General features: G+C 46.4%; 1 protein-coding gene across 2 annotated transcripts in view; it reads right to left on the bottom strand.

The window, feature by feature from the left end:
- IZUMO2 (IZUMO family member 2) overlaps nucleotides 1-14777 on the bottom strand; it is a 36579-nt gene extending 21802 nt beyond the window's left edge. The window contains exons 1-7 of one of the 2 annotated variants that reach the window (XM_041745177.1): nucleotides 14546-14777; nucleotides 14268-14342; nucleotides 9636-9722; nucleotides 9381-9401; nucleotides 7903-7983; nucleotides 4439-4562; nucleotides 2981-3023 (exon numbers count right to left, since the gene is read on the bottom strand). In XM_041745177.1, coding sequence (XP_041601111.1) covers nucleotides 2981-3023; nucleotides 4439-4562; nucleotides 7903-7983; nucleotides 9381-9401; nucleotides 9636-9722; nucleotides 14268-14342; nucleotides 14546-14777 — 663 coding nt within the window. Of the gene's footprint in view, nucleotides 1-2980; nucleotides 3024-4438; nucleotides 4563-7902; nucleotides 7984-9380; nucleotides 9402-9635; nucleotides 9723-14267; nucleotides 14343-14545 lie in introns of those variants that run through there. The other variant, XM_041745171.1, reaches the window with a different exon arrangement.
- Nucleotides 14778-17922: the final 3145 nt, after the last annotated feature.

Below are 17922 nucleotides of genomic sequence, written 5' to 3'. Positions count from 1 at the left end.
CCAGAGGAGGTCTCAGCTTAGCTGTAACTTGGAAGATAAGAACCAATGGCTTAAGAGACGTAAATATGTCCAGTGAAGGCAGAGAATGAGGTGGGCTAATCCAGGCAGAGGGAAAAGAGTGCACAGAAGCCTAGAGGGAAGAAAGAAATAGAAGTAACTCTTTGTGGCTGGCATGCAAAGTGGGATGTACAAGTGTGCAATGGACTAAATGTTTGTGTCCTTCAGAATTCATAGGTTGAAGCCCTAACTCCCAGTGTGAGTTTATTTGGAGATCGGACATTTGGGGAAGTAATTAAGCTTAAATGAGGTAAAAAAAAAATAGAGCCCTGGTTCAATAGGATTTGATGTTGTATGGAAGACAACTGGCACAGTGCTTTGCAGGTAAGACCCTGTAGCAAGGGCCACAGAGCACAATGGCTAATCCCACTTATTCACCGAGTGACAAAGTCACTCTCTGTACCACTGCTTCCTCACTGTACATGGGGAGATAATAAATACCCTAATAAATAAATGACATTTGAATAGGTTGATATAACTAAAGCCATTAAAACAGTATGTTTCAGAAAACACCACCTTCGTGCTTGCTATTAGCATTACTGACATTGAATATTATTTTTTGACATTAAATATTATTTTTAAAAGTTATTAGTACCTCCCACCTCTTGACCTTTGTATGTGCTATTCTCTCTGTCCGGAATATTCTTTCTCTCTATTTCCCTTGGAAGAATGACATTTCTTGCCACCAGCTCTTACAGCCCTTCCTATGGGAAAATTTCCCCTATCCCCCCACCCAGCCCAACCGGAGCTGGCAACTCAATCGCCTCCCGGGGTTCCACAGGGAGGTCAGGGTAACATAGAGCTGACATTATACTTGCATTGTAATTATTTGGTAACTGGGCTCTCCAGGAGCATTCATCACACTTTAATTTCTGCCCAATTCAATTATCTATTTATAATTGTGCACTGCTCCCAGGAAATTCACAGAAACTTAGGGCAGTAGCTGGACTTGGAGCGTGAAGACATTTAAAAAGCCAAAACAGGGGATCCCTGGGTGGCTCAGTGGTTTAGCTCCTGCCTTCCGCCCAGGGCGTGATCCTGGGGTCCCGGGATCGAGTCCCACATCAGGCTCCCTGCATGGAGCCTGCTTCTGCCTCTGCCTGTGTCTCTCCCTCTCTCTCTCTCTGTCTCTCGTGAATAAATAAATAAAATCTTAAAAAAAATAGAGGGAAAAAAAAAGAATTTTAGGGCCACCAACTTACGACCCCCAGGCCTTCACCGGAGTGGGCACCAGCTTAAGAAGTGAACGTCATGTCGAGCATCTTTGACTTGTCTGCAGTAGCCTTGCTCCCCTGGCCAGCGTGCTTGGTGAAGGTGACATCATGCGTGCCAGCAGTGACTTCACCAAGGAGACAGCATTCGTCACCTCCACAGAAGGGTGCCTGAGCAGAAGGGGATGGTGGGGGAGGCTGGAAACTACCATTTCCAGAATCCTCTGGATTGGAGCCTGTACTCCACCTCTCCCAAACCGTCCTGATCTAAGCGCTCCCTAATGCTCATGTGCCAAAACCGGTATCTCCGCAACTGATGGCTGGAGTCGACTCCTGAAGATCACACCCTCCTACGGATGGCAGTATCTATGGCAACGGACGCAGTTGTAGGCGGCGAGGATTCTGGGAAATGTAGTTAATTACAGAGTCCAGCGAGCTCTACGCTTAAATCCTCATTTGCCAATAATCTCTAGCATAAAAAAATATAAGCGACACGCAGCCTCAGATGTTTCTCTGTCACCTCACAATGATAGCAAAACGTGTCTTGGGTTGGTCCTCAGTATTTGAAAAAATTAGTTGCCCACAGTACCCTTGGAGGAGAGATTTCACATTTTAAAAATCTGAATTTCTGGGTTCTCTTGAAAATCCTGAAGATCTGATAACACTGAGCTGTTCTTTCACTGCGACTTCAGTAGAATGGAGCTGAGTACTTTCTATCCTCCATGGATGCGACTGTAGTTTACTTTATCCTCCTGGACCCATCAATATTTGGGGTTTCAATCCCAGACCCTGGGAAATCACCACGCTCCTTTCCCTGGCATTTATAGGCCCTCAACAAGGACACGTGGGTAGCTCAGTGGTTAAGCGTCTGCCTCTGGCTCAGGTCATGATCCTGGGATCCTGGGATGGAGTCCTGCATTAGGCTCCTATGTCTCTGCCTCTTTCTCCGTGTCTCTCATGAATAAAATCTTTAAAAAAAAAAAAAAAAGGCCCTCAGTGTATGGATCAATATCATTTTTGCAGGCTTCTTCCCCTTCCCCCCAACACTACCGTCCTCATTTATTCAACAAATATTTATTGAGAGCCTGCTCTGGGCACCAAATCTTCAACTAAATTTGGTCTTTCTTATCAACGCCCATCCCTCCCACTAAACATCTTCCTGGTCCAGAACCTGAATGAGATAGCCAAACTTCTGCTAGCAAGTTCAGAAACAGAGGATACTGTGTTATCCAAATTTATTTGCTTCCTACTTTGTGTTAGCAAGTAGCAAGAGTTCAGACAGCAAAAGATTCACATGAAAATGTTTCTGAATCTACTCAGGAACACAGAGGGTGAAATTTTAGCTCAGATAGGGAAAGGAACCTGTATTCTCTGCTTTGACTACGCTATTCCTCTGCCAGACCATCCTTGACAGTCCTAATATGGTGTCATCTCCTTCAGGATGCATTTCTCCCCAAAGGAGGAATGGTTGTTCTTTCAAGCTCTTGTTGTAGCTTGTCTATTCCTCTTGAAGATCCAAATCACTTCTACTTTGACGTAGGGTAATTGGTACCTACAGATGAATGAGACCTGGTCCCAACCCCTGAGGAGGACCCACCTGGACACCAACTGGGAGGCAGGTCCTACAGAAACTGACAGGGACATTGAGGAATTTGTCATAGACTTTATTAAACTTCTTTTCCTTTCCCCTTACAGATCCCCAAACCATCGCCCTACTGCAGCAGGATTTTTCGGTTTTGCCTGTACGTAATAGCCCTGGTCAGAGAGAAAAAGCCTGGAGGTTACAAAGAGAACTTCAGGTCCCTCCTGGTCAACCATACTCCCTCTCTCCCCCCAAAAACACTTCCCTCCAATCATCAGCCTTATTTGGTTCAGCCTGTGACATCATGGGTATCTGGGCGGATTTCCAGGGTTCTCAGCCAATCAGTGTTGGTACATGAATGAGGAGGAGAGAAAATTTGGGACTGGGAGTGAGGGTAAAATGTGGAAATAGAGGGAAAGACTGGAGGAGACTTTGGGGAGACATAGACACAGGGCAAGAGGCTCGCGGAGGAAAGACAGAGGAGACGGAAATGAAGAAGAGAGAAAGGTGTGGTGAGTTGAATTGTGTTCCTCCTCCCCATGATATATCCAAGTCCTAATCCCCAGGACCTACGAATGTCCCCTTGTTTGAAAATAGGGTCTTTGCAGATGTAATTAAGTTAAGGCAAGATGAGATCATCTCAGAGTTAGGCTGGACCCTACATTCAAAGATTGGCATGTCCTCATAGGAGAAGGAAGAGAATGATCAGAGACACAGACGCAGAGGAATATGCAATTTCGAGTTAAGAGGACAGAGATTGGAGGGAGACCATGAGCCAAGGAATGCCAAGGATGCCAGAGATCGAGGGGTGAGACAGAAATGAAGACCTAGGGATGCCTGGGTGGCTCAGTGGTTGAGTATCTGTCTTCAGCTCAGGGTGTGATCCTGGTGTCCCGGGATTGAGTCCTGCATTGGGCTCCCCACAGGGAGCCTGCTTCTCCTTCTGTCTATGTCTCTGCCTCTCTCTGTGTGTCTCTCATGAATAAATAAATAAAATCTTTCTAAAAACAGGTAAAGGGGCGAAGGGAAGAGAAGAGGGGCTGGAAGGGGTGACAGGTAGGTGGTGGGGGGAAGAGTCCCTCAGAAGGGCAGAGAAGAGGGTGAGGGCCACTTCTGCCCTCAGCACCATAGGCTCAGTGCTGGGGCCCTTGGAAATGTTTTCATTTTAATCACTTTGAAAAGCAGAAGAAAATAAATTAATAACGATGATGGTGAAGAAAAATATGTAATAATGAATTCAGCTTGGATGACATCTTTTTTCATACTTGCACATACATGAAATACAATTAATATATATATATATATATATATTAATGGAGGAAGAGAACCAGAGAGGTGAAAGCACTGAGGACCCAGGAAAGGCATAATGTGGTCCAGGGGTGGGAAGAAGAGGAGGTGAAAGAGAAGGAAAGATGAACAGAGACAGAGATGGGGGCGAGGAAAGGAAGAGATGTAGAGAAAGAAGGAGAAACAGAGACATAAAATGAGTGGGGAGGAGATTCCCAAAGGACACAGTGACTGATCCAGGGCAGGGACATTTTTGAGGGGCTCAATGGGTAGGCCCCAGGAAAGGGCAGGGATGACTCACGAAGCCACGATGACCCCGAAGGCAATAATAGCCAGAAACACGGAAATTATGACACCAGACTCGGGCTGATTCTGCAGGTACGCACTGTCCTCGTACTGCAGGGCCATGCGGGGCTGCCTGTCAACTGGGGGGGGGGGGGACAACCCTGATTTCCAAGTCACCACCCTTCTGTGGCCTTGTACCCCACACCCACCTGCTCACCCAGCAAGTTCATCCTCTCTCTCCTCCGTACACCTGACTCTTGCCCTCTCCTGGGTTTTCACTGCATTCACCCACTCCTCAAAGTCTGTGTCCCAGGCACTGTTTTTAGGTGCTCTGTATACCTCCGTGAGCCCCCCTGGCAAACATCTCTGCCCTTGCGACCCAGACACATCACAGTGATGGCAAAGAGCCCAGTGCTAAATGTGTCTCATTGGATAGGTGGTGGGTTGTGAAAGGAGGACATGGGGAGTTTGACTACCCATGAACATGAGCATTCTGACAATCTTGAGACAAGATGAAAGTCTTAGCTTGGGGACCCTGGAGATCCTTGGGATTCCCATTCTGCATCTTCCAATCATCCTGTTCCCCCACCCCCAATTCTTTCATTCTGTTAGCAGAGCCTCTTGGCTGCCCCTTCAGAATGTATCCAGAGTCTGATCCACTTTCTGGGCTATGACCTGGTCCGGCTATCCAAGCTCCACGCAGAGGGTCTCTGCTTCTCCTCATCCTACAGTTAGTTCCCCGTATGGCGGCCAGAGGGCTGCCTCAGCCCTTTGGAGGGCCTCCTCCTGCAGAACCTTTCCCTAAGCTCACCTTGGATAGGATAAAAGCCTAAATCTTCACCATGGCTCACCAGGCCCTGCACAAACTGGTCACCATGTGATTAGCTAGCTACTACACCCTTCTTCATTCATTTGGCTCTGTAGCCTCCGTCTTGTTGCTCAACCATGTTGGATCCTTGTACCTGCTGTTCCCTCTGTCATTCACACTATTCCTTACTCCCTCACTTCCTCTAGATCTCATACAGCACTTCTTTAGAGAGGTCCCACCACCTGCACTCTCTAAAGTAGCACCACCGCTCCCTTTCCCCCAGGCACTTTCTATCAAACTTTTCTGTTTTCCTTATGGCACACTTGTTATCTGGAATCCATGCATATATTCATGTAATTGTCAAAGCATGGTTCTCAGCTGGGGACAATTTTGGACATTTGGAAAGGTCTGGAGACTAGAAAGGATTGTCATGACTTTGGTGGGGGGAGAACTATTGGCATGTAGTAGGGTAGAGGCTGGGGTGTCCTGCAACACCTGGGATAGCCCTTATAACAAAGAGTATCCAGTCCCAATTGTTAGTAGTGCCAAGGCTGAGAAACCCTAGTTTTTAACCCTTCACTCCATTAAAATGGGGGCAAGATGAGGGGTGCCTGGGTGGCTCAGTTGGTCGAGTGTCCAACTCTTGATTTTGGCTCAGGTCATGATTTCAGGGTTGTGAGACTGAGCTCTGCATTGGGCTCTGCCCTTAGTGGGGTGTCTGTTCGAGATTCTCTCTCTCTCTTCCTCTCCCTCTGCTCCTTCCCCCTCTCTAAAATAAATAAATCTTCAAAAAAATATATGAGCAATGTGAGACATTTGTCTTCCATTCTGCTGATCTTCAGTTTGGGGGCACAATGGGGTACTCGAAATATCTGTTGTAGTTAATCACCATACTAAAGGATCAAATGAATGAGTCCCGTCCCTTCTTTTTATTTTACTTTTTATTTATTTTTATTTTTTTAAAGATTTATTTATTTATGATAGACATAGAGAGAGAGAGAGAGAGGCAGAGACACAGGCAGAGGGAGAAGCAGGCTCCGAGCCCGACGTGAGACTCGATCCCGAGACTCCAGGATGGCGCCCTGGGCCAAAGGCAGGTGCGAAACCGCGGAGCCACCCAGGGATCCCCAGTCCCTTCTTTTAAAAAATATTTTATTGGGATCCCTGGGTGGCGCAGCGGTTTAGCGCCTGCCTTTGGCCCAGGGCGCGATCCTGGAGACCCGGGATCGAATCCCACGTCGGGCTCCCGGTGCATGGAGCCTGCTTCTCCCTCTTCCTGTGTCTCTGCCTCTCTCTCTCTCTCTCTGTGTCTCTCATAAATAAATAAAATCTTAAAAAAAAAAATATTTTATTTATTCATGAAAGACACAGCGAGAGGGGCAAAGACACAGGCAGAGGGAAGAGCAGGCCCCCTGCGGGGAGCCCCATGCAGGACTCCATCCCAAGACCCCAGGTTCATGACCTCAGCCAAAGGTAGACAGACGCTCAACCACCGAGCCACCCACGTGCCCCGAATCCTTTCTTTTCAACTAGTCAATGTCATAGGGGGGAAAACCGATAAGAGAAATTCTTCTAGAGTAAAAAAAGAAATGACAAAAAAGAAACCCTACAATTGAATTGTATGAGAAGTCCTTTCAGTGGGTCCTGGTTTGAACGAATCAACTGTGAAAGATATTCCGGGGACAGTCAGGGAAGTTGCAAAAGGATTCAGAATTACCTGATATTGAAAAATTGTTGCTAGGCTTTTTGGGTGTGAGAATGGCATTGTGGTTACACAGGAAATGTCCTTATTTTTAGAGCCACACACTATTTATGGGTGAAATTTCACAATGCTTGATTTCTTTTAAAATATCATGGCAATGGGGCACCTGTCTGGCTCAGTTGGCAGAGCCTATGACTCTTGATCTTGAGGTTGTGAGTTTGGGTATACAGATTACTTCAAAAAAAAATACGATGACTACAAACAAATCAAGTGTGGAGAAATGTCCATTGTCAACATAATTTGATAGAAAGTGCTACTTTTTAGAGAGTGTGATCAGAGAGTCCTCTTTGAGGAGGTGAGCTTGGAGAGTTTATTGAAATGAGAGGGTGAGAGGAACAGTGTGATAGAGAGGGAATAGCTTGTGTAAAGGCCCAGCATGACTATTCAGTCTTGATGGATTCATTGTACTTCATGGGGTTCATTGTACTAGTCTCACTGCTATAAGGATATACATTTCAAAAATCTTTGGGGGTGCCTGGCTGCCTGGGTCAGTGGAACATGCAACTCTTGATCTTGGGGTTGTAGGTTTGAGCCCCACTTTGGGTGTAGAGATAATTTAAAAAATTTTTAAAAACTTAAAGAAAATCTTTGAATAAATGAGTGAGTGAATGAGTGAATTCAGCCTATCCTTCTGGACTTCCCAGGTATGGTACTGGTGAAAAATAAAACACTTTTCTAGCAGCTGCCTTTCTGGTATTAGAGGCATTATAAAATTATAGAGGAGTCCTCCCATGGAACAGTGAGGGGAAAGCGAATGTCAGGATGTGGATGTGACATCTGGGCCACACTATAAGCAAGTGGTAAGTGCAGGATTCAAGGTTATATGTGGGAGAACTCAAAACCCATATCTGCTGGGTCACAGCTCTCTTCTCTCATGCATCTCTGTATTCCCCCACCCCCAGGAGCTTACCAAAACAGTACTTTCTTGGGATACACCTGGGACTGATCTTCTGGCAGTGTAAACAGTCTAAGACTTTTTCTTTTAGCAAATCTGGAAAGGAGGGAAGGGAGGGATGAGGGCAGTTATCAGAAGACTGGCAAGGGGCAGGAAGGCAGTGGGGAAAGAAATGGGAGTCCCTTGGCTCTCCTGAACTTGGAGGTCCCATGTGTAGCAGAACAAGCTGAGCAGAATGCACCAATTCACATTAAAAATAATTTCTAGGGGGGATCCCTGGGTGGCTCAGCGGTTTAGCTCCTGCCTTCTGCCCCGGGCGTGATCCTGGAGTCCCAGATTGAGTCCCGGATCAAGTCCCACATCAGGCTCCCTGCATGGGGCCTGCTTCTCCCTCTGCATGTGTCTCTGCCTCTCTCTGGGTCTCTCATGAATGAATAATTTAAAACAAATCTTAAAAAAAATTTCTAGGGACACCTGGCTAGCTTAGTCAGTGGACCATGTGGCTCTTGATCTCAGGATTGTACATTTGAGCCCCACCTTGGGTGTAGATTTTACTTAAAAATAAAATAAAAATAATTTTTAACCATTAAAGAGTTGAATTGAGTTGCAGTCATCCAGTCGACCAACATTTGTTTGTAGACATTTAACTTAAGAAATGTTTGATTAAAGGTCAACAAACAGAATGTTTGCTTTTCTACATTCCTGTTTTGAGTGCCCTGTGACATACACTGGCTAGTTGCTCACTCATCAGCCTCCTCCTCTTCCTGCCACACAAGAGACTACATTTCCCAGGCTCTTTTGCAGTAAGTTGCAACTATGTGACCAGAGTTCTGGCTAATGGAAAGTGGGCAGAGGGTATGGCCAATTCCTGGCCAGGGCATAAAGTCCCTGTAGGAGTTTTTCTGTATTTTCTGGTCCTTCTGAAGCTAGGTTAGAACCCACAACAGAGGGGCACCTGGGTGGCTCAGTGGTTGAGCATCTGCCTTTGGCTCAGATCATGATTCCAGGGTCCTGGGATTGAGTCCCACATCAGGCTCCCCACAGGGAATCTGCTTCTCCCTCTGTGTCTCTGCCTCTGTGTGTGTGTCTCTCATGAATAAATAAATAAATAAAATCCTTAAAAACACACACACACAACAGAGGTGCAGTCTATATCCATGGGTTACCATTTGGAAGAAAATTTCAACCCTCAAAGGAATTTGGGTAAAAGCCAAAGAAATCTTTCTTTTGTTAAACCACTGTGATGTGGGGTTTCTTTGTTACTATAACATAGCCTATCGCATCCTGACTAACAACCCCCCCAAATACTTTTTTGCAGGTTGAAATCACTTCCATTAAGCCCTCAAAAATCAGATATCCCTAGATACTACAGCTTTGGGGAGGAGGAACTGCCAGATGTTGTAGATGGTAGCAGGGCTTGATTTGGGGGAGACAGGGTAAGGAGGTGCAGGAGTGTAGGAAAAGGAGGCACAGACAATAAATCCAGGACTCACGGCAAATTTTGCGATCACAGGCTGCAAGAGAAAAGAGCTGAAGTGAGTTAAGTCAGGATGGCAATTTGAGAATTGAATGGGAAGGGACTAAGGGAGGGAGAAGTGAGTCTGGAAATGAGAGCTAGGACTATTGGGGAGAGGCAAGAAGGCTGAGTCACAGGGGAGGTGAGCAAGGAGTTTGGGAGAGAAAGTGGGAGAAGGGGATGGAGATGATGGGGGAGGGGAGAGGCAGCTTGGTGGAGAGAGATGCTACACCTTTCAGTTCATATGATTTTAAAGCTTTCTTGAGTTCCTTGATCACTCTCTCCCTGAGAACTACCAGCTCTTCCAGCAGAGGCCCATCTGAGGAGAGACAGAGAGATAGAGAGATCCTTGTGGGGTGGGAGGCGCCCACCAAGCCCACCCCATCTTGTAGCTTTGAAGAGATGAGGAAACCCCTTTTCATTCACCAGGAGTAACCAAGAGCGGATATTCCTCAGGTCCACTGGACAAATCTGTGGCCTGGGAGGTCCTGCATCTAGCTTCTGATCCACTATGGGGCCCCAGGACAAATGACCTTCCACTGGCTTCAGTTTTCTAATCTGGAAAGTAGTAGAAAGATGGACTTGATCACCTCTCCTTTCTTTCCCTCTGACCTGCTCTCCCCTCTTCTGTCTACACTCACTCCTTCACCCAGCTGAGTTCATCCAGCTTCATGGCTTTATATATTCATGTAGACCTGCACTGTCCAATACGGCAGCCACTAGCCACACATGGCTATTGAGTATTAGAAATGGGCTAGTCTGAACTGAGATATGCTGTCAGTATAAAATGTATGCTGGTGTTTGAAGACATGCTATGAATAAAATAACTAAAAAAACCCTCAAGAATTTTTATGTTGCTGGCATGTCGAAATGGTCATTTAGTTAGGTATGGGGCTAGATAAAATATATTAAAGTTAATTTCACCTGCTTCTGTTTATCTTTTTGAACACGTGGCCACTAGAGAATTTAAAATTACACATGACTCCTTGTGCCTCACAGCATATTTCCACTGGACAGCACTGTTCTGTGTGTGCCGATTCCTCCCATGTTTATGTCCCTAGCCTCTACCGCTCACTGTAGTCCAGAAGCATAGAGCCAGATGCCCACTTAGGATCTCCACTTGGATGTCTGACGGGCATCTTACTCTCAGTAAGTCCAAAACTGAACCTTGACGGGCTCCTCCAAACCTACTCTGAACCTCCCGAGCCTTTTCCACCTTAGGAGATGAGAGGTGCCCGATTCTAAGCTGCTCAGCACAGTCCTTGGCACTTTGACTCCTTTTCTCAGATCTCGCAAGCAGTATATCAATATGCGTGTTATGTGAATGACACCGGTTTGTTCAATATCCAAGATAGTTCCAGGAATGCGATCACTTCTCATTTTCTCCCCTGCTACCACCCTGGTTCCAGCCATGATCATCTCCTGCCTGGGCCACCGTGGCAGTTTCTCGCTGACCTGCCAGGATCCCCCTTGCCCTGCCCAGATCTCTTCTCCACGGCCAGAGGGATCCTCTTAGAACCACAGCAGGTTCACCTGTGTCCCCCCTTCTGCTCGGAGCCCTCCCACATGACCAAGAATAGAAGTCAAAAGTCCTCAACATGCTCTGGAAGGCTCTACTCCATCTACCCATCCTCGCCCCCTTACCTCTAGGACCTCATCTTCCACATCTCTCCCTCTCTCCACTCCAGCCTCCCTGACTTCCTTGAGGTTCTGTGAATATGCCAAACATAGGCCTATTTCAGGGATTTGCACCTGTTCTTTCTGCCTGCAGCCTTCTACCCCAGCCACCTCCTGGGGCTTCTCCCTCTCCTTCAGATCTGCTCACATGCTGACCTCTCAGTGACGTCCCTCTTGGCCACCTGACTTTATACTATACCCCCCACCCCTATTCCTAGTACTCTCTATCCCCTGGCCCCTGCGTTATTTTCTCCATAGTATTTGTTCTCATCTATATTGCACAGTAAAGGGTTGACTCAGCAGGTCTGGGTTGTCCAAACTCTGCACATTCTGAAAAAATGTTTGGGTTTGGGTCCTCTAAGTCCTTGGAATATCCTGCCTGGGAAGAGTGTCTTTCTGGAGGCACCTGGCTGGTTGGTTGGTAGAGTATGTGACTCAGTCTTGGGGCTGTGAGTTTGAGCCCCATGTTGGGGATGGAGCCTACTTATAAAAATTTTTAAAAAGAAAAAGAGTTTCTTTTTTTAAAGATTTATTTATTTATGATAGACAGAGAGAGAGAGAGAGAGAGGCAGAGACACAGGCAGAGGGAGAAGCAGACTCCATGCTGGGAGCCCGATGCAGGACTCGATCCCAGGACCCCAGGATCACGCCCTGGGCCAAAGGCAGGCACGAAACTGCTGAGCCACCCAGGGATCCCCAAGAAAAAGAGTTTCATTCTTTATTGGAGCCTTAGAGCATGCTAGCTAGTCTATGCTATAGTGTGATTCATGGTGGGGATTTGGGCCACATGGTAGCAGCTTGATCTCTGTAGAGGCTGGAGACCAAGACTAATCAGCCATTTGGGTTCTCTGTGCCTTTATGACCAATCCCCAAATGATGTAATAATAGTAAGTAAAATTATTGGCCTGGGATCTTCAAAAATGTCAGTGTAGGGATGCCTGGGTGGCTCAGTGGTTGAGCATCTGCCTTCAGTTCAGGGCATGATCCTGGGGTCCTGGGATCGAGTCCCACATCAGGCTCCCTGTGGGAGCTTTCTTCTGTCTCTGCCTGTGTCTGAATTATGTTATGAATAAACATAATCTTTTAAAAAGATAACAGTGTCATAAAAGACAAATGAATGAAATGCGTAGACCCAGAGCAGATCAAGGATTGGAAGAAGAATAGTGATGAAAGCCATGATTGTGTCAATTGGAGGAATTTGAGGACTGGATATCAGATAGTATGGAGTTCGCATTAAATTTCCTAGTTCCACTCACTCATTGTGCAAGAAAATACCCTTCATTGCTCTTAGGAGATCCCCCATTGAAGGAGTTAGGGTTGCAATGTCACTAAAGGGTACTCACACACACACACACACACAGAACAAACCAGGCAATATACTGTGTGAACAAATGGTGAATAGGTGTTCGCTGTACTATTCTTGCAACTTTTATAACCATTTGAATTTCAAAATATAAAAATCACCTTTTTAAAAGGTGAGAGCTTTATTTTTTTTTTTTTAAGATTTTATTTCTTTATTCATGAGAGACAGAGAGAGAGGCAGAGACAGAAGAAGAAGGCTCCATGCAGGGAGCCCGACATGGGAATTGATCCTGGGACTCCAGAATCATGCCCTGAGCAGAAGGCAGATGCTCAACCACTGAGCCACCCAGGCATCCCTAAAAGGTGAGGGCTTTAAAAATGACTGATGTTCAGGCCCAACCCATGATATTCTGATTTACTTGGCTGCTGCCTGGGCTTCTGGAATATTTAAAAAGTTCTCTGGGAGATTCAAATGTGTAGCCTGAGTTGAGACCTAATGCTTTAAATCTTGTCTGTTAAGGTTCAGATAGTAAATATATTCAGCTTTGAGGGCTAGATGGTCATTGTCCCAACAATTCAGTTCTGCCTTGGAGAGCAAAAGTGCCTGTAGACAATATGTAAATGATTATCCTTCTGGGATCCCTGGGTGGCTCAGTGGTTTAGTGCCTGCCTTCGGCCCAGGGTGTGATCTTAGAGTCCTGGGATCAAGTCCTGGGATTGGGTCCCGGGATCGAGTCCCATGTTGGGCTCCCTGCATGGAGCCTGCTTCTCCCTCTGCCTGTGTCTCTGCCTCTCTCTCTCTCTCTCTCTCTCTGTGTGTGTCTCTCATGAATAAATAAATAAAACCTTTAAAAATGATTATTGTTCTACTAAAACTTTTTTACAGAAACAGGGGGCTGGCAAAAGGATTTGGCCTCAGCTGTATTTTGTCAACCTCTGCTCTGGACATAGAGACCAGATGCAGCACAATAATCTTAATAGCTAGGGGCACCTGGTGGCTCAGTGGTTGAGCATATGCCTTTGGCTTAGGGTGTGATCCCGGGGTCCTGGGATCGAGTCCCACATCAGGTTCCTCACAGGGAGGCTGCTTCTCTGCCTGTGTCTCTGCCTCTTTCTCAGTGTCTCTCATGAATAAATAAATAAATAAATAAATAAATAAATAAATAAAATCTTTAATAAAAATCTTAATAGCTACCATTTATTGGGCACTTACTGTTTGCCTGGCTTTGTTCTAAATGCACATGCACAAATTCATTTCCACTTCCCAGTCACCATGAGTGCTATTTTTCTTGTTTTACAGATGAGGACTCCGAGATATCCACAGAGCCCTCTACTGCCCTCTGCTGGGCAATGTCATAAAGCCCTCAAATGACTAACCCCTCCCCCTGGGGCCACTGGGTATACAACCTGAAGACACACCCCAGGGGCGGTGGTTGGGAATATAATGTCTGAGTTGGGGACACCTGGGTGGCTCAGGGGTTAAGCGTCTGCCTTTTACTCAGGTCGTGATCCCAGGGTCCTGGGATCGAGTCCCATATTGGTCTCCCTGCATGGAGCCTGCTTCTCCCTCTGCCTATGTCTCTGCCTCTCTCTCATGAATAAATAAAGATCTTAAAAAAAAGAAGTGTCTGAGCTGCGTACTTTGGACTAGTCACCTAACTTCTCTGAGCCTCGGTCTCCTGTCTGTAAAGGGCAGATCACAGCAGTGCCTGGCATCAGGAACTGTCCTAGGCTTTTCTGAGTAAAACCCTTAGGACCCTGCCAGACACACAACTAAAAAGGCTATATGCATGCTTTGTTTTAATATCAAGGGGAGGCAGGGTGGACTCCTGGAAAGGGAGGACGAAGAAGGGTGCTGGGAAAAGCTTTCCCTCTTAGTTCCTACCTCTTAGAGAATTAACCATTAAGTGGTTTGTTTGGTTCTTGATAAAGGATGCCACAAAGTCCAGATGATCTATCCCTGGGGGTAAGAGGGGAGGAAATTCCAGTGGGTCAAGAGAGCCAGGGGATGCCCCCCATCTTCCTCCGGGGGGTTCCCACCCACCCCTCTCGGGGACAGATGTCCCCAAAGCATGTCTCCCATCCCAGCCTCAGGCTACTCCCCGTGCCCCTCCACTCCCCCCCCCCCTCAGTGCCAGGCACCCTCCCCTCTCCAGCACGCACCCACTTTCCCCACAAAGGCGTTCAGAGCGTAGTCCCGGAAGAAAGGCCCCTCCATGCTCAGCAGCAGGGCCTGGGCGCGAACCTGCAGCGAATCCAGATGGAAGCGTTTGGGGATGAGGGCTGATCGCAGCTGACTCAGAGCCTCCAGCACCGAGTGGTCACACTGCAGGCAGCCCTGGCCTCTGTGGGCACTCAGGCCCAGCAGCAGCAGGAGGGCCAAGGCCAGAGGCATGGCAGGGCCTTTGTGACCTCACAGAGAGAAGCTGGCCTGCCCCAGCCCCCCACCTCCCCAAGGGCGGAGTCAGGGATGTGGTTGTGGGGGGAGGGGCACGTGTGCAAAGGCACATGTTTGCTGAGCACTTGTTATGTGCCAGGCATGATTCTAAAAGCCAGGAGGAGAGTCCAGAAAAACAGGTCTCCAGGTACCTGGGTGGCACAGCGGTTGAGCATCTGCCTTTGGCTCAGGTCCTGATCCTGGGGTCCTGGGATCCTGGGATTGAGTCCCACATGAGCTCCTGCGGGAAGCATGTTTTTCTCTCTGCCTATGTCTCTGCTTCTCTCTGTCTCTCATGAATAAATAAATAAAATCTTTTTTAAACCCCCAAAAAACAGAAGTCTCTGCCTTGTCCCCCTGGATCTTACATTCATTCAGTCAACACATATTTATTGAGCACCTACTTAGGGCCAGGTGCTGTTCCAGGAGCTAGGGCTAGAGGGCTAGAAAAATAAGCAGCCAGTGCTCTTTCAGGACTTACATTCATGAATTCAACAAATAATTTCCGAGCACCTACTATGAGCCAGGCCCTGTTCTAAGCACCCCATATAGAGCTGAAAGAAACAGTCTCTGCTCCCACGCAATTTACATTCATTTGTTCAACAAGTAGCAGTGGGTCCATCTAGCAAGGGTGGAAGGAAGTGTGTCTGTGAGAAATGTAAAACCCAGTAAACAGGCTAGTAAATAAGAATGATAACCTGTAGTAAGCCCTGGGGAGAACATAATTGATTTGGGGGGCACCTGGGTAGCTCAGTGGTTGAGTGTCCACACCTTTGGCTCAGGTTGTGATCCTCAGGTCCTGGGATGAGTCCCACATCAGGGGGTCTCTTCCCCCCTCTCTATCTGTGTCTTTCAAGAATAAATAAAATCTTTAAAAAATAAGCAATTTGAGATGCTAGAGTTCCTTGGGGGGCTAGTGTCAGTGGTTTGTTTGTTGGGTTCCCTGCTCTAGTCCAATTCCTGGCATCTATTAGGTGCTCCATAGATACTTATTGAATTCCATGAATCCACAGGGGAATTGCTTTTTCCTAGGGTATTTTTATTTTGAAAATCCTCAAAGCTGGAGAAAAGTTGTGGGAATGGTAAATGTGTGAAGGTGCCATGTTAACACTCTGCATTCATTGTATTTCCCCCTCCATATGCATAAGACATTATATAGAGATTAATTATATGTTAATTTCTACGGGCAGACTGAGTGGCTCAGTTGGTTGGTCAGGTGTCTAACTCTTGATCTCAGCCTAGGTCTTTTTTTAAAAGATTTTATTTATTTATTCATGAGACACACACACGCACACACACAGAGGCAGAGACATAGGCAAAGGGAGAAGCAGGCTCCATGCAGGGAGCCTGATGTGGGACTCAATCCCGGGACTCTGGGATCACTCCCTGAGCTGAAGGCAGATGCTTAACCGCTGAGCCACCCAGGCGTTCCATCTTAGCCTAGGTCTTGATCTCAGGGTCATGAGTTCAAGCCCCATGTTGGGCTCCACACTGGGTGTGGAGCCTGCTTTTAAAAAAAAAGTTAATTTCTATTAAAAATGGGCAAAGGGCTTGAACAGGCATTTCTCCAAAGAAGATATAAGAATGGCCAATAAGTGCATGAAAAGATGCATAACGTCACTTAGCAACAGGGAAATGCAAATCAAAACCATAAGGAGATACCACCCGACACTCGTTAGCATTGGCTACTTATCAGAAAAATGGAAAAGCAGAAGTGTTGGCGAGGATGTGGAGAAATTGGAACCCTTGTGCACTGTTTGTGGGGATATAGATGGGGACAGTCACTATGGAAAATAGGATGGAGCTTCCTCAAAAAATTTAAAAGAACAATTGCCACATGATGGAGAAATCCTTCTGGGTGTAAACCCCAAAGAACTGAAAGCAGAACTCAGAGACGTTCATACATTCATGTTCACAGCAGCATTATCAGCAAAATCCATATGGTGGAAGCACTTGGGACACTCTAAGCACTTGGGAAGCACCCAAATGTCATCGAGTAATGAATGGATAAACAGAATGTGGGATATGCCTACAATGGGATACTATTTGGCCTCAAAAAGGAAGGAAATTCTGACACATGCTACAACATGGATGAGACTTGAGGTCCTTAGGCTAAGTGGAATAAGCCAGTCACCAAAAGACACATATTGTGTGATTCTACTTATTGGAGGCATCTAGAGTATCTAGAGTAATGAAATTAACACTCAGGACATTTAACATTGGTTTGATCAGTTCAACCCAACTCAGACTTTCCCAAATCCCTCCTAAGTCTTCCACTTCAACGTCACCTCCTTTGGGAAGTTCTCCCAGATTACGGCCTGTAAAGGGTATCTTCATCTGTTATTCTCTAGGGATCAGCACACTTTCTGTCAAAGCCCAGGTGGCAAGTATTTTAGGCTTCATTGGCCATTGTTCTCTTGCTAATGCAGAATGAAAGCAGCAACAGGCATTATGGAAACAAATGGTGTGGCTGTGTTCCAATAAAACTTTATTTATGGACACTGAAATGTAAATTTCACATAATTTTCATGTCACAAAAATATTCTTCTTTTGACTCTTTTCCAACCATTTAGAAATGTAAAAACGATAATTAGCTTTGAAGCCATGGTTTGCCACTAACTCATTCTCCTGCTGGTGTCTGTCACAGCAACAATTATAATGGGTAATAATTTTTTAAGATTTTATTTATTTATTTATTTACTTATTTGAGAGAGAGAGAGAGAAAGAGAGTAAGCCAACAGGCAGAGGGAGAGGGAGAGAGAAGCCGACTTCCCACTGAGCAGGGAGCCCAACATGGGACTCGATCTCAGGACCCTGGGATCATGATCTGAGCGGAAGGCAGACCCTTAACCTACTAAGCCACCCAGGCGCCCCACAACTGATTTTTTTTTCCTCCCATATCATCCTATAAACCTCTTCAAGCCAGGAACTATGTGTACTTTGTTCATCATTATGTCCTAGTCCCTTGGAAGGAACCAGGTATATGATAGATGTTTAATAAATATTTGTTGAGGGGTGCCTGGGTGGCTCAGCGGTTAAGCGTCTGCCTCCGGCTCAGGGCGTGGTCCCAGAGTCTTGGGATCGAGTCCCGCATCGGACTCCT

This window comes from Vulpes lagopus, chromosome 2 (genome assembly GCF_018345385.1).
Source record: "Vulpes lagopus strain Blue_001 chromosome 2, ASM1834538v1, whole genome shotgun sequence".
Taxonomy (NCBI): domain Eukaryota; kingdom Metazoa; phylum Chordata; class Mammalia; order Carnivora; family Canidae; genus Vulpes; species Vulpes lagopus.
Note: the sequence above shows the minus strand (reverse complement) of the source record. Positions and strands in the feature narration are given on the sequence as shown.